The 20,426-nt window shown below is 60.4% G+C and overlaps 3 protein-coding genes across 9 annotated transcripts; 2 read left to right on the top strand and 1 right to left on the bottom strand.

Moving 5' to 3' along the window:
- Positions 1-133: 133 nt before the first annotated feature.
- On the top strand, positions 134-4,108 carry PANX3 (pannexin 3). The gene is made up of 5 exons (XM_064470795.1): positions 134-1,229; positions 1,917-2,059; positions 2,165-2,379; positions 2,531-3,195; positions 4,002-4,108. Exons 1-5 carry the CDS (start codon positions 1,049-1,051, stop codon positions 4,061-4,063), a joined length of 1,266 nt encoding a protein of 421 aa, XP_064326865.1. The 5' UTR covers positions 134-1,048; the 3' UTR covers positions 4,064-4,108.
- On the bottom strand, positions 4,046-10,535 carry SIAE (sialic acid acetylesterase). 4 transcript variants are annotated; one of them, XM_064470791.1, is made up of 10 exons: positions 10,107-10,234; positions 8,447-8,611; positions 7,194-7,357; positions 6,956-7,094; positions 6,671-6,854; positions 6,230-6,339; positions 6,002-6,135; positions 5,619-5,773; positions 5,346-5,541; positions 4,046-4,264 (listed from the first exon to the last, which is right to left on the bottom strand). In XM_064470791.1, exons 1-10 carry the CDS (start codon positions 10,147-10,149, stop codon positions 4,046-4,048), a joined length of 1,509 nt encoding a protein of 502 aa, XP_064326861.1. In that variant the 5' UTR covers positions 10,150-10,234. The 4 variants fall into 4 exon arrangements, with proteins under 4 accessions (XP_064326861.1, XP_064326859.1, XP_064326858.1 ...); XM_064470789.1 differs by lacking the exons at positions 4,046-4,264; positions 10,107-10,234 and adding exons at positions 4,434-5,268; positions 10,312-10,535; XM_064470788.1 differs by lacking the exon at positions 4,046-4,264 and adding an exon at positions 4,434-5,268.
- Positions 10,287-20,326, top strand: LOC104040311 (neurogranin). 4 transcript variants are annotated; one of them, XM_064470804.1, is made up of 6 exons: positions 10,287-10,352; positions 10,699-10,869; positions 11,277-11,341; positions 11,481-11,546; positions 18,169-18,375; positions 20,154-20,326. In XM_064470804.1, exons 2-5 carry the CDS (start codon positions 10,716-10,718, stop codon positions 18,373-18,375), a joined length of 492 nt encoding a protein of 163 aa, XP_064326874.1. In that variant the 5' UTR covers positions 10,287-10,352; positions 10,699-10,715; the 3' UTR covers positions 20,154-20,326. The 4 variants fall into 4 exon arrangements, with proteins under 4 accessions (XP_064326874.1, XP_064326875.1, XP_064326873.1 ...); XM_064470805.1 differs by lacking the exons at positions 10,287-10,352; positions 20,154-20,326 and adding an exon at positions 18,607-18,700 and having other exon boundaries at positions 10,642-10,869; XM_064470803.1 differs by lacking the exon at positions 10,287-10,352 and having other exon boundaries at positions 10,650-10,869.
- The last annotated feature ends 100 nt before the right edge of the window (positions 20,327-20,426 follow it).

The raw sequence follows: 20,426 nt of genomic DNA, 5'->3' as shown, positions 1-20,426 counted from the left end.
GTCTCTCTGCGCTCGGGGCGGGCGGATCTCGGTGCCTGGGCAGGTTTGATCGCACCCGGGTGCAGTCCCTGAGGGCTGTCGCTCGTCCCTCCAGAGCTGTTCAGCAGTCTCTCCCTCACATCCTGGCATTCTGCGTTCAAATTTAGAGACTCCTTTCATTTGAAAAATCCATCGAAAGTGCAATTTGGCAGCGGCCGTGGGTTTTTTTTTCACTGTGCCGAGAAACTGTGCGGGGAGTTCCTCTGCTTGGCTTGGCCGAGCAGCTCCAGGACTCCTCCTGCTCTGCACTGCCAGAGGTGTTGGCGTGGGTTTCTGGGGGAGCGTTTACACTGCTGGGAGAATTTCTTCTATCCCACCACTCCGTATTCCCTTATCACTTATATTCAGACACCGTTGTTGGGATCCTGCTCCCTCGGGAGCTTGCCTTGGCACCAGGTTCCTTCCCCCATGCCCCAAGAAGGAGGCAAGAGGGGAGATCCAAAACTTGGGGAACCACGTCCTGCCACAAAATCACAGCCACAGGCATTCAGTGTGTCTTGGCCTGTCCCCAAAAGCTTGGGGCTTGAGCAGCAGGACTTTTGCCAGCCCCTCTGGTTGGTTTGGGTGCAGGAAAGGGCTCTTTGTAACCCCGCGGGGCTGCCGCGTACCTGGCTGGGGCATTTCGGTAGGGTGATGCCCTGTCCCCTGCCTCCCCGCGCCTCACACATAGCTGGGGAGCCCCACACCCCTCAAACGTGCCGCCAGAAATACACCTTAATGAGAGAGGGATGTAAAACCACGAGGAGCCGGGGAGCGGCTGCGGCTGGGGAGGAACGCTGCCTCTTTCTATTTTAGGGTGTGCTATTTGCAAAAAGGCTTCCCCCTGTAATTACCAGTCAATTTAACGTGCCGTCTAAGCTGTCATTTATAGCCGTTGGGGACGGAGCGCTTGGCGAGCGATGCCTGCAGCCCTACAAAGTCACTCCTTGAGCTGGTCACGCCTCAGACAACGCCGGAGCCCCCGGACAGCAGCAGCAGTCACTGTCGTCTCCTCTTCCTCGATAGAAAAATGTCTCTTTCCCACACGGCTGCCGAGTACATGCTCTCCGATGCTCTCCTCCCGGATCCTGGTGGATCCCGAGCCAAAGGCCTGCGGCTGGAGCTGCCGAGCGATCGCCTGCTGAAGTTTGTCACCGTGGGGCTGCCCCTCTTCCTCGTCTCGCTGGCTTTTGCCCAGGAATTCTCTGCTGGTGAGTCGACGCTTTGCAACGGGGATTTTTGGGTCACGGACAATTGCCGACAGCGGTTGGGTTATCACTGCAAAACTCTCGTGTTTGCACCAGCACGGTTGTGGTCTGAGGCGGAGCAGCCTGGAAATCTAGTTTTAGGAACTGTTCTTTCTCAGGGATATTTATTAATTGTTTTTAATGGATTATTGGTCACTGGGAAAGCTCAGGACCGGTGGTGAATCAACGCCCCGCCTCAGCCGCTCGCCCCCAGCACCTTTGGGTGCCGCAGGGTTGTTTCCGAGGAGGAGGAGGGTGCCGGCAGGGCGTCTCAGGGTACGCGTCCCGCCAGCGTTTTGAGGGCAGCACAGAGGGCTGCATTGACAGTGCATCATGCCCTCAGGCTAAATCCGACCTTGGGCCGTTGTCCCGCTGGGATTTGGTTTGACTCCAGTTTCTGGGCAGTTTCCAATTCCCTCCCCACCCCGTGCGCCCGCGGCCGGGCTCAAAGCGTTTGTGTTTGGGAAGCGATGGTAAAGTCCTTGCTGGAAATCGCAGCGGTGGGGAAGGACAGCTGTAAAGTGGCTGCGAAAAAGGCTTCGAAGTGATGCGTTATACATAATTGCTCTCCTGCAACGCCTTGGCACCTGGCTGCGGAGTGGGACCTCGCCAGACCTCCGCAGCTGAGGTTCACCCTTCTCCTCACCCTAGGCTCACAGATCAGCTGCTTCTCTCCCACCAACTTCACGGGGAAGCAGTCCGCCTTCGTTGACATGGCTTGCTGGGACTCCCTCGTCCACCACGGCTTCGATGCCGAGGGCCACGCCATCACCAAGTCCCTCTGGGCTCTCAAGGTACGGGTTGAGTTCACATCCCGGTGCCCTCAGGTCCCATCCGGGTGCGCGGCGGAGGTGAAACAACTCCGCGCCGCTCGACGCCTGCTCATCTCCTTTGCCCAGGTCTTCCCCTACTCGCTGCTGGTGGTGGCGGTGCTCATGTACATGCCTTACCTGCTGTGGCGTTACGTGGCCGCTCCCGCCCTCCACTCCGACCTCCTCTTCATCATCGACGAGCTGGACAAATCCTACAACCGTTCTGTGCGCCTGGTGCAGCACATGCGGAAGGTCCAGCAGGCCAGTGCTGAGCCGGAACAATTCTGGGAGGAATACGAGAGGTGAGAGTTCTGGGTGGCCTCGACCGGTCACCGCGTCCCTCCGAAGCCCCTCCGTGTGGCGTGGCTGTGGCCATGTTCAGGCCGGGCTTGGTGAAGCGACTCAGTTTTGGGGGGTGGCTCTAAGTCCCCGGTGTGTCCCCTCTACCCCCAGGGCCCGCCGGGAGAGGTATTTTGAGTTCCCGTTGCTGGAGCGCTACCTCACCTGCAAGCAGCACGCCCACTCCCTGGTGTTCATCTACATCCTGAGGAACCTGCTGCTGCTCCTGTTCTTGGCTGCCACCTGCCTCTACCTGGTCTTCCTCCACCTCAACATCTTCTTCCAGGATGAGTTCAGCTGCTCCATCAAAACAGGGCTGCTGCAGGCGGAGCCCCACATACCCCCGCTCATCCCCTGCAAGCTGGTCTTCTTCTCCGTCTTCCAGCTCATCAGCCTCTCGGTCGGTGGTGTCTACGTCCTCCTCATACCTGTAGTCATCTACAACGCCCTGCAGCTCTGCCAGTGGGACAAGGGGCTGCTCTCCGTCTACGAGATGCTGCCCGCCTTCGATCTCCTCAGCCGCAAGATGCTCACCTGCCCCATCAACGACCTCAACATCATCCTCCTCTTCCTCCGGGCCAACATCTCTGAGCTGACCTCCTTCGGCCGCCTCAACGCCGTGAGCGCCTTGAGGGAAGCCACTGCCAACAAGGAGGACATCGATACTGTCGTCGACTTCATGACGCTGTTGGCTGGGCTGGAGACCACCAAGCCCAAACACCATGCTTGCGCCCCCGAGGCCGACGGCAGCACGTCCCTCGCCAACGGCAGGGCTCCAGGTAGGCTTTTTTCGGTAGCGAAGACTTCTTTGCTCCCCTCTTGCCTCCTGCACTGCCAGATCCCAGCCTGTGGGGTGAGGCCGGATCCACCGTTGCCCTAAACCCTTCGCCAAGACCTTCAGGTTTTGGGGGAGGGATGGGGGGTTGCCAGGAGGGCCAACGGCTCCGTTTACAGCCGGAGATGGGTTCTGGCAGCCGGGATTTGGTGCGACTGCGAGCCCACGCGTGGGCAGGAGTTGCTATAGGAACGGAAAGCGGAGAGCTTGCTGCTTAAATCCAAGCTCTGGGCAAAACAGAGGGTCCCCATTTTTGGTGGAGAGAGCAGCCCAGCCTGCTGGGAGCGGAGTTGGGAGCTTTAAATCCTGGGTGGGGGGGTGGTGCCTGCCCCCTTCTCCTGTTAGCATGGCACTGGTGGGCACCGTGGGGAGATGGAGATGGGTCTCCGAGGCAGAGCTGCATCTCTTGGGGCCTCCCCAGGCACTGCTGCTCCCTCCCCTACACCCTTTGGGTTCTGGGGAGCCGGAGGCGCCTCCTCCGCAGCCTCATGGGGATCCCCAACCTGGCAGGGCGGGAGCCAGGATGCCTGGGCTCCTTTCCTGGCCCTGAACACAGTCTGAGGGCTGTGGTTTAAAAAAAAAAACCAAACACCCAGATTGAGCTGTTTTTAGCATCCTTGTTGGCATGGCAACCACAGGGCTAGCACAACTGGCGCTCGGGCTAGTTGTACGCTGGTGGAGAAAGCCCAAGATCCCAGTTTGCGATCACCCAGTTAATTAACTTCCTCCTCTTTTCCCCTCCTTGCCCAGAAGCAAAGCCTGGAGCGGAAGCCATGGGAAAAGCCTCCCGGGACTCACTGGGCTCTGCCTGACCCCAGGAGCAGGCAGCAGGCGGGGCGGCTGCTGCTGGTGCCTGCCCAGTCGGTCTGCTGGGATCCAGTTCGATCTAATCCCTTGTTGCCAGTGTTCCTCGAGCGCATTAAACTCCGGTTTTGATACAGCCTGGTGGGGTGACGTCTGTAATGGGACGGCGGCAGCCGGGCTGAGTTCACCTGTGGTTGGGCTTCCCCTTCCTACGTAATGTTTTCCCAGAAAAAAAGGTTAAACAATCAATATTTTTGTGCAGAGACTCTCTCGGATGTCTTATTCTGAGTGCTGGGTGCTTCTTCCATGCCTATTTCCCTGCTGTTAGGGAGGGAGGACTAAAGGCTGCTCCTCTGAAGAAAAAAAAGGACCCAAAAATAAAGTGAGCCATTTTATTAACTAGTTATTAACACAGAAAGGTGGAAGGCACTCGCTACTGCTGCAAAGCAACACGCCCCGTGTCCCAGCCCCAGCATTAGCATTTGGTTGTGGGGTTTGGGGTTTTTTTGGCAGAGCTCCTCTCTCCGCCCCTCAGACGGAGGCCAGGCCTTGGATCCTGCGAGCACCCTGCTGTGGGGGCCAGCTGCCCATGCCCGGAGAGGTTGGGGTGTCCTGGGGGGAGCCAGGACCAGCTCCACAGGCAGGGAGGAGCAGCGGTGAGGGGTTCAACTCCCAGCAGTGTGTCCTGCTGCTTGGCTTAATGTAATTTTTCATAGATTTTCATTTTAAATTGGCCTTTTTAAAATTTTATTTTTTCTCCCGCTGCAGCCTTGACTTCGGGCCAAAGAGAAGCTGGAAAGCGTTTAATTAGTAAGCGAGTAATCAAGCCAGCCGCCTCCCCAAATCGGAAGGGCACGGTGCCAGCAGCCCCGAGCTGCTTGGCGAGAGGTCTGAGCTCCCTCTGACGTCCCCTCCCCTAAATCCCCCGGGGTTCTCCGGGGAGGAGAAGCAGCTCCCTCACTCCGGCTGTTTCAGAGAGCCCCGGGGTTTCCCCTACAGGCAGGGCACCCATGAGGAAAGGGGGTGCAGGCAGACCCCAGGTGTTGTAGAGGGTGCAGGACTCGTACTCGCAGGGCCACTCGGCCCAGGCGTAGCGCAAGCCCAGCACCAGCGTCCTGCAGCCGGCCAGGGACAGCGTCACCGTCTGGGACTCCACGGCCACCACGGGTGCCGGCAGCCACCTGCATGGGGACGGCTGGCTGGAGCAGCAGACCTGGGTGAGGCAGGAAACCTCCGTCAGGGTGGGCTTCCCTCTTCCAGCCCCGGGGGAAGCTCTTCCTCCCTCCTCACCTCGAACGCCCGCAGGTCCCTCTGACGGCAGACGAGCTCCTGGCTATAGGTGAGGTTCAGCAGACCCCTGGTCACCTCCAGGATGGCGTGGGTCGGGTACGGCCCCTGGAAAACCAGGTCTTTCTCCCCGTACGCCACGGCCCTGGCGCCCAGGTGCAGCCGGCGGGCGACATTCTGCTTGTCCCGGGGGTGGATGCTGCCGAGAAAAGGAGGGCAGCGTGGGGTTGGTGTCCGATAGCTTTATCTCTGCACCCTCGCCCCACCGGGACTCGCCTGCCGTAGGGAGAGCGCTCATCGCACAGATCCATCGCCACAGCCATGAAGGTGCCAGGCATCCTGGCGTTGGGGACAACCCCCAGATCGGCTGTTTGGTGCCAGCGGAGCCGGGCGAAGCTGTCGTCCAGGTTCTGCCGGCGATAGGTGGACAACTGCAAGGCAGAGGGGTGCAGGGGTGGAGCTGGGTAAGCGGCCGCTGCGGTCCCTGCCTGGGATTCAGCACCCCAGCAGGACATGTCCGCATGTTCACGGCATCCTCTCCCTCCCACCCGCTTGGAAGCGGCCTCCAGGGTGCGAAAGGATGGGTAAAACCTCCCCGAGCATCATGATGCTGTCCCCACGGGAGGGTGGGGGTCCTGCCCCTTGTCCCCCCGCCTCACCTGCACGAAGCCGAAGGGGAGGAGCGGCTCCGTCTGCCCAGCCGATCCGACGTGGAACGCCCGGCGCCAGTCGGCGATGAGCGCGGGGAAGGTGCAGTTGTACTGGTCCGTGTGCAGGAAGGCGTTGGCCTCCCCTGTCCCCAAAAACGAGGGGCCACTGAGCGCCTGGGGGAACAGTGGGGGGCTGTTCCATGCTGGGGAGGGGGGAAAAAAATGGGGGGGGCTTACCCTGGTACCAAGCAACACCCCGCAGCGTCATGTTGAGCAGCGGGTGGATCATGGCGTTCCAGAGCACGGAGGGCGTTTGCGGGCCGGAGAGATGCGGGTGCGTGGAGATGCTGGAAGATAAAGCTGGGCGTAAGGGGAGTGTAAAACACAAGGCTGACCCTGAAGCTGGGCCTTCAGGAGCCAGCCTTGCATGGTTTAAGCAAATGCTATGCAAAAGTGGAGCCCTGGAGTCCCCCTCTTCCCCTCACCGCCCGCTTCACCTGACGAGATGTGCCTCCCAGGAGGGGATTTTACCCAAGGGGGCACAAAGTGATGCACGGAGGGGAGAGCGGGGCTCCAGGGATGCTTCAGGAGCGGAGGTGGGATGGCAAGGGATGGAGGATGCCCCCCGAGAGCGGCATGGCATGGGGCTGGAGGTGTTCCCACCGCCTCTTCTCTCACCTCCCCGCGTCCTCCGGGAGCCCACACGCCCGCAGAGCCCTTGGGGAGGACCAGGCCTCGATGGGGGTGCCCCCCCAGGCCGCCTCCACCAGCCCCACAGGGTACCGCAGGGCCTCGTACAGGTAGCGCCCCAGCAGCCAGCAGACGGCCGAGAAGTAGGTGAAATTCCCATGGCCCAGGTTTTCTGTTCAAGAAACAGAAGGCTGCGAAGGGAAAAAGAGGGGGGAAAAAACAACAAAAAAAAGCCACTTCCAGGCTTTTTTTGTGGTGGCACACTGCACTCACCGGCTGTGGGGATGGACCACGGCAAGTCGATTTGCGCCAGGTCCTCCAGCTCCACGTCAGAGCGGGCGGGCGCTGCGGCGAAGACGCGGACGTAGGGGTAGCGAGCAGCGGTGGCGAGCTCCTGGCTGGCATTGGTGATCTAGGGAAGGGTTGGGAGCGTGCGAGGTGCTTCCCTGCCTGATCCCTGCCTGATCCCTGCCTGATCCCGCAGGATCAGGCCGTGTCATGGGGCACGTACCTGCAAGACTGTCATTGCCATATTGCTCTGCCCACTGCAAAGCCACACGTCCCCGAAGTAGATGTCCCGCAGCGTCACGTTTGCCGAGCCCTGCCCGGCCGTCAGCGAATAGGGACCGCCTTGGTCCATGGGGTCCAGGACAGTTGTCCACGTCCCAGAAGGTCCTGGAAGAAGAGGATGGTGTTTGTCTTTCATGACCCCTATAAAGACCTCAGGAGCTTTGCAAAGAGGCGGGATGAGCAGCCAACAACTGGTGGGAATGGGCAGGTAACGAGGGGAAGCTTCCCCACCGCACAGCCGGGCTGGAGAAATAGATCTTGGAAGCTCTCTGCCATCAGAGGGTCTCTCCTCCTGCAGGAACTTAGGGGTTAAAAAGAATCTCAAAGACAAATGTGTGTCAGAGCAGAAGCTGCTGGGAGGAACCAGGATTACAGGAGCAGCTTGGTGTGTGTGACACCGAGATGTCTCCAGCTAATTTTAGAGGTGCCGAATCGAGGCATAAAGATCTGCTGGAGCTTAGTGTGGCTTTTCTGGCCTGTCTGGGGCCGGATCCCGCAGATCTCCTGGTAGCAGCGGGTTGCTGCTTCCTCACAAGATGTTTCTGGGCCCTCCAGCTTGTGGAGGAGTCCTTTAGGCAGCAGTTTTGCTCCCCAGAGGTGCTGAGCAGACCCCCGGACTTTCTAGGCAGGGCATGAGGCCACCAGGGGAGATGAGATGCCGCCAAGCCCTCCCAGCCTCCTCGAGGAAGGCTCTGCCTGCAGGGATGACATCCTTCAGGGCTTAGAGAACACCAGCAGTATCCTCCAAGGGGGGGATATGTCAGAAAAAGAAACCAGGAGCGCTCTGGAGATTTCCCCAGAGATGGTTTTGACAGGGAGAGGAGCTAAATCCCCCTCCTCTCCTCTCCGGAGCCTCACTGTTAGGCTCAAGCCCACACGGTGCCACCCACCCCAGCGGCAGCTCAGCTCCCGCTCGGCGCCTACGGGATCTTTCCTGTTGGGAAGCCAAAGTGAGCAAAGGCTGGTGTCGGTGGGGAGGGGGACAGCTGAACGCCCCCCACACCCAGAGAAGGGGAAAGCACGGCCCCGGGGGTGCACAGCTGGAGACGTCACCATCACCTCCGCAGCCCCAGAGCAGCGGTGGGACAAACCCAGGGGCAATGGGGCCATGGACGGCAGCCATTTGGGTTCAGACATGTTCCTTAGTCACCAAAACTACCGGCCCCAGTTGCCCGGTGAGGGTCCAGAACCAACCTTTAACTTGTGCCATCTTCTTCGCAAGGATGATGCCACCGTCCCCGGAGAGAGCCACGGTCACGGTGGCCCCCGGCTCCCCGTAGCCCCACACCACGGCCCCCGCCGGCTCCTTCTGCAACACCATGTGGTCGCCGTAGTAGGACGCGAAGGCCAGCATCGCCCCTAGGATCAAGAGACAGCGCCAACATCATCTCCAAGAGACAAAAAGCAACAAGAAAAATCCTCCGACTCCCTCTTAAAACACAGATTATTTGAGATGCCGCTTTATTTTACAGCTTCCTTCAGTCCTGATCAACTGAATCAAGCAAAGAGCTGAGGAAGCAGCAGGATTTGAAGTGCCCAAGAGAGTCCAGCCCTACGAGGGAAGTCACCTCCCAAAGCACAGGAGCTTGTGTAACACAGAGTTTGGATCCGAATATTGGTAAAAATTCTTCTAATAACAGTATGGGAGCATCTTCACCAGTCCAGCCTTGCTAATAAATATGTTCTAATGTATTCTTCCCTTGCAAAAGAAGTTTGGCGAGCAGTGGGATGGGAGCCGCTGGGCATGTGGCACTGGCAAAGGTGCCCTCAGTGGGGAGGGAAGCGGAGGTACCCCCAAAAGCCCCATTTTTAGGGTGTGAAAATAAAACCACGCTTAAAAGGAGGTCAGGGCAACATTTGTGGGCATGGAGAGGCGATCTGGGCAGTGGTCCCCAACGTAGCGACCGAAGTGGGGCTCACAGAGCCCTGTCTCCTCTGCAGCCTGTCCCAGGCTGGGCTTAACGAAGGAAAGAAATTGTGTCCTCGGCCTCTCCGGAATCAGCTGCATCGCTGGTCCCACCGTCTCATGCAACGAGGCTCCAGGAAGGACAAGTTACATAAAATATATGAGTCGAAGGGGAAAAAAAGAGAAAAAAACGAGACGCCAGGGAAGAGACTGGAGACTATAAAAAGCGGCTGGGAGGAGGGAAGGGAGGAGAGCCCATGAGACACTGCTGAGAAGCCGCATGCGACTCCCACCTTACGTAAAGAATCATCCCACAGCAGCAGCAACATGCCAAGGGCATCGAAGAGGGGCTGGGGAGTCAAAGGGTGTCAGAGAGGGGCTGGGGGGGGTGCCAAGGACATCAAAGCGGGCGTCGGGGGGGTGAGAAGGCGTTGAAATGAGGCTGCGGGGGGTGCGAAGGGCGTCGAAATAGGGTTCAGAGTGGTGCGAAGGGCATTGAAGCAAGGCTTGCTGGGTGCCAAGGCCTTCAAAGCGGGGCTCGGGGGGATACTGAGAGTGCTGACGTGAGGCTCAGGGGGGTGCCACGGGCATCAAAGCTGGGCTCAGGGGGTGCTGAGGGCATTGAAGCGGGACTCTGAGGGTACCAAAGGCATCAAAGTGGGGCTCTGGGGGTACCAAAGGCATTGCAGCGGGGCTGGGGGGTGCCAGGGGTGCCAAAGCGGGGTTTAGGGCGTGCAAAGGGCCCCAAAGTGGGTCTCTGGGTGTGCAAAGGGTGACGAAGTGGGGCTCAGGAGGATGAGATGGGGGTCGAAGCAGGGTGTAGGGGGTGCCAAGCGCCCCGAAGGGGGCTCGTGGGTGTCCTGCCCTCCGGATCTGGCTGCGGAGGGTGCCCGTGGGGCTGGTGGTGTGGAAACAGTCCCCGTGTCCCCCTCCCCCCGAGCCCGTTACCTGCTGCCACGGGAGCCAGGGCCAGTAGCACCCACGCCACCATCCTGGGGGGGACAACGGGGCGTGAGGGCAGCGGGACCCCCAACCCCGCCAGGCCCCGCCCCCGCCCGGCCAGGCCCCGCCCCGTCAGACCCGCCCCTGTGGGCGTGGCCAGCGCAACGCCAGTGGGGAGGGGGGAGCGGTTGCCAAGCGACAGCGTCCTCACCACGTCCAGAGGCGCCGGCGCGGCCTGGCCGGGCCCGAGGGGAGGAAAGGGCCGGGGATGGGGCTGGGGGTGAGGGGTCGAGAGGAGGGGGTCCGGGGGTAACCGGAGGGGACCGGGGGGATCCGGGGAACCGGGGAGTTCCGGGGGTCCGGGGGGTTCCGGGGGTCCGGGGCCCTCCCCGACCGCTCACCCCGCCCTGCCCGGGCAGCCGCCGCGCAGGCGCAGTTAGAGGCGGCCGTGCGCAGGCGCGGCTGGGAGCGCCCCCTAGCGGCTGGCTGTCCCCGCTCTCCGCCAGCCCCCGCGATCGCGGGTTCGAGTCCCGGCGCCGCCCGGTCGGGAGGGCGGGGGATGCAGGTCGCGACTAACCCCGGCCGTGGCGGTGCAGGGACCCGGGAGAGGCGGCCATGTCCATCCCCTCCTCTGGCACCACCCTGCGGCTGCCCCCCGGCTTCCAAAACCTGCTGGAGGGGCTGGTACTGGAGGTGCTGCGGGCGCAGCCCACAGACCTGGTGGCCTTTGCTGCTCGGCACTTCCAAACGCTGCTGGAGCAGAGAGAGGGTGAGTGGCCTGGCCCGGCAGCAGCCATCCCTGCACCTCCATCCCCTGCCCCACGCCGCATTGCCTTCCCATGGCCCAGGGCTTCAGGCCTGCCCCTTGTGCCCATCACCCAGGGCATCAGGCCTGCACGTGTGTCCATGGCCCAGGGCAACAGGCCTTCCCCTTGTGCCCATCACCCGGGGTGACAGGCCTTCTGCCTGTGCCCATCCCCGGGGCGTCAGGCCTGCCCCATGTGCCCATTGCTCAGTGCTACACACCTGCCCCTTGTGCCCATCACCCGGGGCGTCAGGCCTTCCTCTTGCGCCCATTACCCGGGGTGTCAGCCCTACCCCTTGTGCCCATCCATGGGGCGTCAGGCCTTCCACCTGTGCCCATCGCCCATGGCATCAAGCCTCCCCCTTCCCCAGAGAGATCCGTGGTGTCGGGAGCCCGGCTGGAGGAGGACGAGCTTCTCACCCGGCCCCCTTTCCAGGTAGGCTGCCCTCCCTGGCTGCCCCCTCCCCAGGGAATTTGGGGTGCCGGGAGCAAAGGGCTGGTACCCCGCACCCACCCTGCCCTGGCACCCTTGTCCCCCACCCCCTAAATTTTAGGTTTTCCTGCTTTTCCTCCAGGAGCCAGAGGAGGACACGGAGGACAAGGCAGGGGAGCAAGCAGGCAGCGCTGCATCTATGGACATGGTAAAAAAACCCTGCACACGCACCCAAAACAAGGCTATTTAAGCCCAAAAACAGTGGCAGGGGGAGCTGACAGTACCCACGGGCACCAACACACTGTGATTCCTCCCAGAAAATCCTCGCCGTGATGCAGCAGAGAGGAGCAAACCCACGGCTGAAGGGGATCGCGTCCCCATAATCCTCCTTAAAAGGGACACCTCCCCAGGGACCTGGCCCGAGCGCTCGCCCCAAATCTCCCATTTGGCGACATCTGAACCCAAAATGAGGTGCCAGGACTCAAAATAAATCCCCTCCCAAACCCCTCCCTCAATTTGCCCACCGGGCTCCTTGTCCTTCTCTTGGGGGTGGGCAACTATCTCCCACCCCACCCCCGTGGCGCTTTTTTAATGAGGATTTTTATTAACGAGGTCCCCGCCGTTATTAGAAACTCTCACCTGAGATTTCTTCCCTAAAAAAAAAACTCGGGTTTAGGAGCTGGGCTGAGCTTGAGATGATATTTTAAGGCTCTATATTTAGGCCCCTGCATCCCTGGAGGTTGTCGAAAATTTAATAGTGTTCCTGCGTGAAGGAAGGATGTGACTTTGCTCCTCTCCCCGCCCCCCCACAACAGCCTCCCCAGCGTTTTGGGGGACCACAGTGGGGGGACTCCCCACCATCCCATTAAAAAAAGCCGTTAAATTCAGGATTTTTTCCCACCCGGAACAGTTGCAAAATCCTAACCGGCATGAAAGGGGGGGGGTGTGCATCAAAACCAGCTGCTCTCTTTTTGGGGGGGACTGAACCCCCCCAACCCATCCTCACCCAGTTTTGTGTGCGTCTCCCCCCACCTCCTGTTTTTCCTGGGGCGAGGGGGGGCATCTGGCCATATGCGCTCGCCCACGGTGGCACAGGGAGGCGGGGGGGCTCCCCTGGGAAAAACAGGAAGGAGGGATGGGGAAATAAAAGCTGGCGGGGACCCTGTGCCCGGGGCTGGTGCCAAGCAGCTACGCCTTGACCCCCCCCCAGCACCGGCTGCCAGCACCCGCCACCTTTTCGCCATCAAATTCCTCCTTTTTTTTAGGTTTTTTAAAGGATTTTTTTAACACCTCTGGGCCACCATCTCAAACCACGACGGCGGGATGTTTCCTGCAGGTCTCGCCAGCTGCAGTGCCCGTCCTCCCCTTTCCAAAATTCCAGTTATTTTATCAGGATTCAGATTTAGGAGATTCTGGAGCACCTGGAAAAGCATCACCCCAATATTCCTTCCTCCCCCCCAAGCTCCATTTTACGCCCCGGGGTGGGTTGTTTTCTTGGATGAAGGGGCCCAGTGAGGGGAAAAAAAAAATGCAGAGCCTGGAACAGGCTCAAAACCTGCCGTTAATGATTAGAAATGTTCTGGCATTTCGCGTCCCTCCTCCGCAGCCGCAGCCTGCGGGAGACGTCGGCGCTCGCCGGCTCTGCCAGGACCAGGGGGCCGCGGCCGGAGCAGGTTTCGGTGAGGGGGGTGCCAGCCACCTTTGCATTGAAACTGCGCCTAAACCCCCCTGTTTTTGTGCAATTTTAGGGGTTTATTTGTTCCAGGATGACCCTCCCAGCATTTTACATCCTAGTTTTGGGGTTTGTTTTCCCAGATCCTTGACGCACAGGTCACCCCAAAAACCCTTTCCGCTCGGCTCCCCCAGAACAATCCATCTTCCCTCACCAGAGCAGGCAGCAATGGATCTGGAGGGTTTTTTTTAAAACAAAAAGGGAAAGCGATTGTTTTCCCGTCTAAAAATCCCGGCGGAGCGGCCGAGGCTTTGCCTGGAAGCTGGAGTGCGGTTTTCTGAAGCAGAGCTATTTCTGCCCCCCCGCCCCGCTCGCTGCGCCGGTGGGAAGAGGTGCTGGCGGAAAAGTGGCTCCGGTGGGGAGAGCCGGGTGCTGACGGCTGGCAGGGTGATCGGGGGATGCTTGGGGGGCACCCACCTCCCTGGCTGTGGGGTTTGGGTGCTGCTGGGGGGGGCGGGCTTGACCCCCATCAGGCAGTGAATCGTGGGGTGAAGAGGTTGAGGTGGGTAGCAGGGAAGGGGTGGGATGGGATGGGGTGCAGGGTGTTCTGGGTGCCCTGGGGAACTGGGGGTGTCAGGGGATGCCACCACCTGCCCCCCGACTGGAGTGGCCTCAGGGACAGAGATGGAGGCAGGATGGGAACAGAGATGGGAACAGGGATGGGGACAGGGACAGGGGTGAGGATGATGATGGGGAAGGTGACGGGAACAGGGATGGGGACAGGGACAGGGGTGAGGATGATGATGGGGAAGGTGACGGGGACAGGGATGGGGACAAAGATGATGATGGGGATGAGCATGGGGATGGGGACAGAGATGGTGGGGCTGAAGATGGGGATGGGGTTGGGGATCATGACAGGAATGGTGATGGGGATGGGACAGGGAAGGGGATGATGACAATTATGGGACAGGGAAGGGGATGATGGTGAGGATGGGACAGGGATGGGGATGATGATGGGGTTGGGACAGGGAAGGGGATGATGGTGAGGATGGGACAGGGAGGGGATGATGGTGAGGATGGGACGGGGAAGGGGATGATGGTGAGGATGGGACAGGGATGGGGATGATGGTGAGGATGGGACGGGGAGGGGATGATGGTGAGGATGGGACGGGGAGGGGATGATGGTGAGGATGGGACGGGGAGGGGATGATGGTGAGGATGGGACAGGGATGGGGATGATGATGGGGTTGGGACAGGGAAGGGGATGATGGTGAGGATGGGACGGGGAGGGGATGATGGTGAGGATGGGACAGGGAAGGGGATGATGATGGAGATGGGACAGGGCCGATGGTGGGGACGGGGACAGTGTTGGAGGTGATGGGGATGAGGACAGGGATGGGGATGGTGACAGTGCCAGGAACGGGGATGGTGATGTCAATGGGACGGGGATGCTAATGATGACGGTGATGATGATGATGATGATGATGCCGGTGATGGCAAAGAGGAAGTTCGGTGCCACCAGACCCCCAGGCAGGACGCAGCCCCTTGAGCGAGCCTGGGGAGGCCCGACTGCACCCACGGGCTGGGAGGTGCCGGCGCCTGGCTGGGGGGGCCATGCCGCATTTCGGGGGCCAGCCGGAGCCAGCATCGGCGCACGGAGCCCACGGGCGACTTATGTGGTTGCTTAGCAACTCTCAAACCCGGATTAGAGGCGAGTGAGGCGGGCGATGCGGGGGGCTGCAGACAGCAGCCCCCCGCATTGCCCTGGGGGTCCCCCATCTTTCCTGGGGTTCTCCTGTCTCACCTTGCTGGCCCCGGTGCCTCAGCATGGTCCGAGGGCAAAAGTGGGGTCCGCAGAATTCACCGAGGGCTGGAAAATGGCTGGGTTTTCAGGTCTGGCTGGAAAACACCCCAAATTTGGGGGGGTTGGATACTCCTGCAAGTAGGGAAGGGACGTCCAAACCCCAAATTCGGAGCCCGCCCCCCTCCACATGGAGCCCACGTTTGGGCACATCACCCCCGGGCTTCAGCGGATACTCAGTGGAAGGCAGTGTCCCTCCATACCCACCCATCCTCATCCTCACCCTCCTTTGGGTCCAAGCCCTAAGTAGGTCGTGAAGGTTTTGCCCCCTTGTGCAAAGAAACCCAGGTGGGCAAAACCCCCCTCCAGCATCGCTATGGGCCAAGCATACCCCCCCCCCAAAAAATAACCCATCGCTCCCATCTGCTGGGGGTTCACACCTCCCCCCCCAAAAAAATAAACCCTCCAAATCTCGGCGCGGGCCGATGGAACCCGCCACGCTGAGGGTGAGACCCGAAAGCGCCGTTAAATATTTGATTGTGTCCTCCGCGGGTGATTTTTCTATGACACGAAACTCCGCTGCGAGCTGCCGGCTCCTTTAAGTGTTAGGAGGGAGTTGGAGGCTGTGAAATAAAATTGGAGGAGGTTAAAAAAAAAAAAAAGGAAAAAAAAAATTTAAGAAACACACCCCCCCCCCCCTCCTCCCCACCGTAAAAGCCTGGCAGGGGTGTAGGGCTGATAGGCTCGCCCGGAGGAAAGCGCATTACGTAGGCAAGCGGCTCCGCTCAACTTGCCACCTGCGCCGGGAGAGCCGCCGGGGAAGCGAGACCCTGCCGGAGCCCCTCGCCCATCGCTGGCCGCCCACCCGTCCTCCGCCATGGACTGCTGCAATGTAGGTCCCCCCCCACCCCCTCCAGCATCTCGCTTTTCTGCATTGAATTTATTATTATGATTATTATTTGACCCTCTCCCTCCTGGAGCGGGGTACGGGGGCGGCGGAGGGGATTTGGGGGTGCTGATTGGGGGGCGGGGGGGTTGTTTGCAGAGTTGGGGGGGATGTGATGCGGCGATGGGTGCTGCACCCAACAGCTCAACCAACTCTGCGCCCGTCCCCCCTGCCCAGTGCTGCTGCAAACCCCCAGTCCCATATTCTGCCCCCTCCCCCAAAAAAACCCTCCCTGTCCTGTTTCACACCAGTTCAGGACCCGGCAGCCACCCCAGCATCCGACATCCCGGTCAGGAGCACCCCCCCATCCCCAAATCCAGCAGCCACATGGGGGGGTTCCTGCTTTTAGTCAGCTTTTTTCCTCGCCCCCCCCCCCCCCCCCAATTACTCTCCAGGCAGGATCGGCTGTTGCTTATGGATAAAGGAATAAACTGGGGGGGGGGGAGCAGGGGGCTGCACCTCTCCATCCTCACCCGAGGGTGAGCACCCCTCACCGCCCAGCCGCCAGCCAGCTTGTGGAGCTGATCCGGCAGAAAACCACATCCTTTCCCCCCCTTTTCTCCCTTTTCCCCCCACTTTTTTACCCATTCTCCCCCTCTTTTTCTGTTTTTTCCCCCTTTCCCCCCCTTTTTTCCCCGTTTTTCCCCATTTCCCCCTCTTTTTTTCTCCTTTTTTCCCTCCTGCCCATCTGGCGGCACGGAGAGAAGCCCCCATCTACCCTCCTGGGCACATCCAGAGAGGCAAAGCCCACCCTGGATACAGAATTTCTCCCCCCGGGTATAGGATTTCTCCCTGCATATAGGATTTCCCCCCCCCATATATAGGATTTCTCCCCCTGGATGTAGTTTTCCCTTCCTGCATATAGGATTTCTGCCCTGGATACATGTTTCCACCCCCTGAATATAGGATTTCTCCCCGAAATATAGGATTTCTCCCATGGATATAAGCTATGCCCCCCCCATATTTAGGTTTTCTCCCTTGAATGTAGGATTTCTCCCTTATATATAGGTTTTCCCCACCTGTACGTAGGTTTTCTCCCATGGATATGGGATTCCTTGCCTAGATATAGGATTTCCTCCCCCAAATATATGATTTCTCCCCTGGCTATAGGATTTCCTGCCCCCAAGATATAGGATTTCTCCCCTGGCTATAGGATTTCCAGCCCTGGCTATAACATTTCCACCCTGGACATATCGTTTCCACCTCGGAGCCGTCACTTAAGCCGCCACCGCTCATTTTTTGCTCCCTTCACCTTTTGCAATGGTAAAACAACCCGAGCAACTTTGCGGAGCCATGGCACGCTCTGAGGGGAAGAGCATCCCACTGCCCACCCCCCAAATAACCCCCCCACCCGCAAAAAACCCCCCTCCTTTAAAGCAGTCCCGGGGCGATGCGAAGGATGCACCTGCTGCCGACACTGGGGCACCCAACGCCACCTCGCTCCCCCGTGGGGTTTTTTTCCCCCCCTAGACCTCGGCACCAGGTCTAACCGCTCTGGTGGGATGCGGCAGGAGGGGAGGGGGATGATCTATCCTTGGAGGGGGGACATTCCCCCCCCGCCCGGCATCATTCCCTTCCCAAATTTCCTGGTGTTTCTGCCAAAGCCCTGAGCTGGGGTGCGGAGGGATGCAACAGGCGGCGAGGGAAGGGGAAACTGAGGCACGGCCAGCTTGGCTTACAGAGCGTGACCCCCCCCAGGGTGCCAAAATCCCCCCCCCCCCATGGGTGTTCCTCTCCCTGTATCACGGCCCTCGCAAAGCAGGATCCGGCCCCGGTGGGGCTGGGGGGGATGCGGATTCTTGCAGCCAGGAGATGCGGGGAGGGGGATTTAGGGATGAGCAGGGGGGAAGCGTCTTCCCCAGCCGTGCCTTTGGTTGCAAATCCCCCAAGACACCCGCAAGGGACCCTGACTTTTAGCAAAGAGCCATAGTTTTCAGCAAAGAACCCTCAGTTTTTTGGCAAAGGGTGTTAAATTTTAGCAAAGGACCCTCATTTTTTAGCAAAAAACCCCTTATTTTTAGCAAAGGACCCTAATTTTTTAGCAAAGGAACCCAATTTTTAGCAAAGGATCCTCAGTTTTTAGCAAAGGACCCTCATTTTTTTTAGCAAAGGACCCTAATATTTAGCAAAGGACCTTAATTTTTAGCGAAGGACCCTAATTTTTAGCAAAGGACGCTTATGTTTTAGCAAAGAACCTGCATTTTTTTAGCAAAGGATCCTAATTTTTAGCGACGATCCCTGATTTTTAGCAAAGAACCCTAATTTTTTAGCACAGAACCTTAATTTTTAGCAAAGGATCCCCATGTTTTTAGCAGAGGGGCTAATTTAAGACCTTATTTACTGGCTTAACTTGGCGGGGGGTGCCCTTTCCGGGGTGCCCCCAGCCGTAACCCTCCCGTTGTCGCTGGCAGGAGGGAGCCTGCACGAAGCTGGACGAGGACATCCTGGACATCCCCTTGGACGATCCCGACGCCAACGCGGCAGCTGCCAAGATCCAGGCTAGTTTCCGCGGCCATATGACCCGCAAGAAGATCAAAGGGGGTGAGATCGATCGGAAAACCAAGGACGCCGAGTGCGCCAACAGCACCCGCGGCGGCGACCTCCGCAACGGCGACTAGGTACGCCCCAAATTGCCCTTATTTCCCCCCAAACCAGGTTGGTATTTTTAATAACGATGCTGCGCCCAGCGTCCTTCCGATTTGGGATGGAGAAAGGTGGGGTTTTTTTTTTTCCCTTCCCAAGAGGCGAAAGCACGCAGGGGCCGCCTGCCTGCCCTAATTTTGGGTGCGCGCCGTAGTAGTTAGCATGGGAAGGCGAAGCCCTAGATTTGAATCGAATTTCTCCCTTAGCAACACCACCCCGAACGCCTCGCCTCAGCACATGCTATTTTTAAAAGCCTGTGTCACAGTCTCCTGGCAGGAAAAGGTAAATTTAAAAAAGCGCCCACGGTGCCGAGGCCGCGTGGCATCGGTGCCCCGGGGGGGTGGTGCCGTACCCCATCCCGGCGGGGTGAGGGGGGGAACGGCCCTGGCTACGGGGAGGTTGGTTTGGGGTTAGCGGCGGGGAAGGCGTGCTGCCGCCCCGGCAACGTGTGCGTGCGCGCGGGGGTGTGGGGTGGGGAGGCAGCTGGGGTGCGGTGGGGGGGCAGGGCACGGGGTGCGGTGGGGGGGCAGTGAGGGGGCAGTGGGGATGAACCGGGGATGTGGTGGGGAAGCAATGGGGATGCAGTGGGGGTTCAGTGGGGATGCAATTGGGATACAGCTGCACATTGCAAATCGTGAAGCTCGTTAGGTGGGCCGAGCAGGCTTGCACCCTGGGTATGGGCGCCAGCCCCAGGTGAACGGGGTTCACCCCCTAATCCCCCCCCAACGGGGTCCTCCAGGCAGGGTGTCCCCCTGGCTCTGGGATGGGGCTGGGCGAGGGCAGGTGCAGGCAGCGGCGGGCGGCAGGACGAGGCTGCAGGAGCAGGGCATGGGCAGGGTGCAGGCAGCGTGTGGGTGGGCGGCAAGTAGGGCAGGGGCAGGGTGCAGGCAGGGCAGGGGAGGGGGCGAGCAGGGAGAGGGTGCGCGCTGCAGGAGAAGGGCGTGGGCAGGGTGCAAAGAGGGCAGGGTGCAGGCAGCATGTGGGCAGGGTGCAGGCAGGAGGGCCGGCAGGGAGGGGACAGGGTACGGAGAGGGTGCATGATGCAGGAGCAGGGCATGGGCAGGGTGCAGGCAGCATGCAGGAGCAGGAGCAGGACATGGGCAGGGAGGGAGCAGGTTACAGCAAGCAGAGTGCAGGCAGGGTGCAGGAGTGGGGTGCAGGTGCAGGAGTGGGGGTGCAGGTGCAGGTAGGGTGCAGCAGGGGGGTGCAGGAGCAGGAGTGGGGTGCAGGCAGGGTGCAGGTGCAGTGGGGTGCAGGTGCAGCAGGGGGGTGCAGGTGCAGGAGTGGGGTGCAGCTGCAGGCAGGATGCAGCAGTAGGGTGCAGGTGCAGGCAGGGTGCAGGTGCAGGCAGGGTGCAGGTGCAGCAGGGGGGTGCAGGTGCAGCAGTAGGGTGCAGGTGCAGGCAGGGTGCAGCAGTGGGGTGCAGGTGCAGGCAGGGTGCAGGTGCAGGCAGGGTGCAGGTGCAGCAGGGGGGTGCAGGTGCAGCAGTAGGGTGCAGGTGCAGGCAGGGTGCAGCAGTGGGGTGCAGGTGCAGGCAGGGTGCAGGTGCAGTGGGGTGCAGGTGCATCAGTGGGGTGCAGGTGCAGCAGGGGGGTGCAGGTGCAGCAGTGGGGTGCAGGTGCAGGCAGGGTGCATCAGTGGGGTGCAGGTGCAGCAGGGGGGTGCAGGTGCATCAGTGGGGTGCAGGTGCAGGAGTGGGGTGCAGGTGCAGGCAGAGCTCAGGTGGGGCTGACCGCTCTCTCCTCACTTGCAGGGGCCACCAGGTGCTGGCCCAACGCCCCTCACCGCTGAGCCCCCGCCGACCGCCGAGGCCAGGAGCCCCCGCTTCGCCCCGCCGCCCCCCGCATGCGCCCCCCGGGGCCCCCCCGCAGCCGGCGGCCCCCCCGCCCCGGCCCCTCCCCGCCCCAATAAACGCCCCTGCCAGAGGCCCCGGCCTGTCCTTGGCGCCTTTCAATGTCATCCAGCGGAGCGGTGAGGTCACAGCGCTGCGGAGGTGGGGTGGTCACAGGGTGGGTGACGCCGTCCG

The sequence above is a fragment of the Phalacrocorax carbo genome, chromosome 21, assembly GCF_963921805.1.
Source record: "Phalacrocorax carbo chromosome 21, bPhaCar2.1, whole genome shotgun sequence".
Lineage (NCBI taxonomy): Eukaryota > Metazoa > Chordata > Aves > Suliformes > Phalacrocoracidae > Phalacrocorax > Phalacrocorax carbo.
This window is presented reverse-complemented; position numbering and strand designations above follow the sequence as displayed.

Bases quoted from the DNA above. Each gene is read 5' to 3' on its own strand.
- PANX3 (XM_064470795.1), top strand. From the start codon at position 1,049: ATGTCTCTTTCCCACACGGCTGCCGAGTACATGCTCTCCGATGCTCTC. The intron at 2,060-2,164 runs GTACGGGTTGAG...TCCTTTGCCCAG, and splicing joins AGTCCCTCTGGGCTCTCAAG to GTCTTCCCCTACTCGCTGCT. The intron at 2,380-2,530 runs GTGAGAGTTCTG...CTCTACCCCCAG, and splicing joins TTCTGGGAGGAATACGAGAG to GGCCCGCCGGGAGAGGTATT.
- SIAE (XM_064470788.1), bottom strand. From the start codon at position 10,149: ATGGTGGCGTGGGTGCTACTGGCCCTGGCTCCCGTGGCAGCAG. The intron at 6,340-6,670 runs GTGAGAGAAGAG...TTTATCTTCCAG, and splicing joins CTCCCGGAGGACGCGGGGAG to CATCTCCACGCACCCGCATC. The intron at 5,542-5,618 runs GCGAGTCCCGGT...TTTTCTCGGCAG, and splicing joins GAGCGCTCTCCCTACGGCAG to CATCCACCCCCGGGACAAGC.
- LOC104040311 (XM_064470804.1), top strand. From the start codon at position 10,716: ATGTCCATCCCCTCCTCTGGCACCACCCTGCGGCTGCCCCCCGGCTTC. The intron at 11,342-11,480 runs GTAGGCTGCCCT...CTTTTCCTCCAG, and splicing joins TCACCCGGCCCCCTTTCCAG to GAGCCAGAGGAGGACACGGA. The intron at 11,547-18,168 runs GTAAAAAAACCC...TGTCGCTGGCAG, and splicing joins GCGCTGCATCTATGGACATG to GAGGGAGCCTGCACGAAGCT.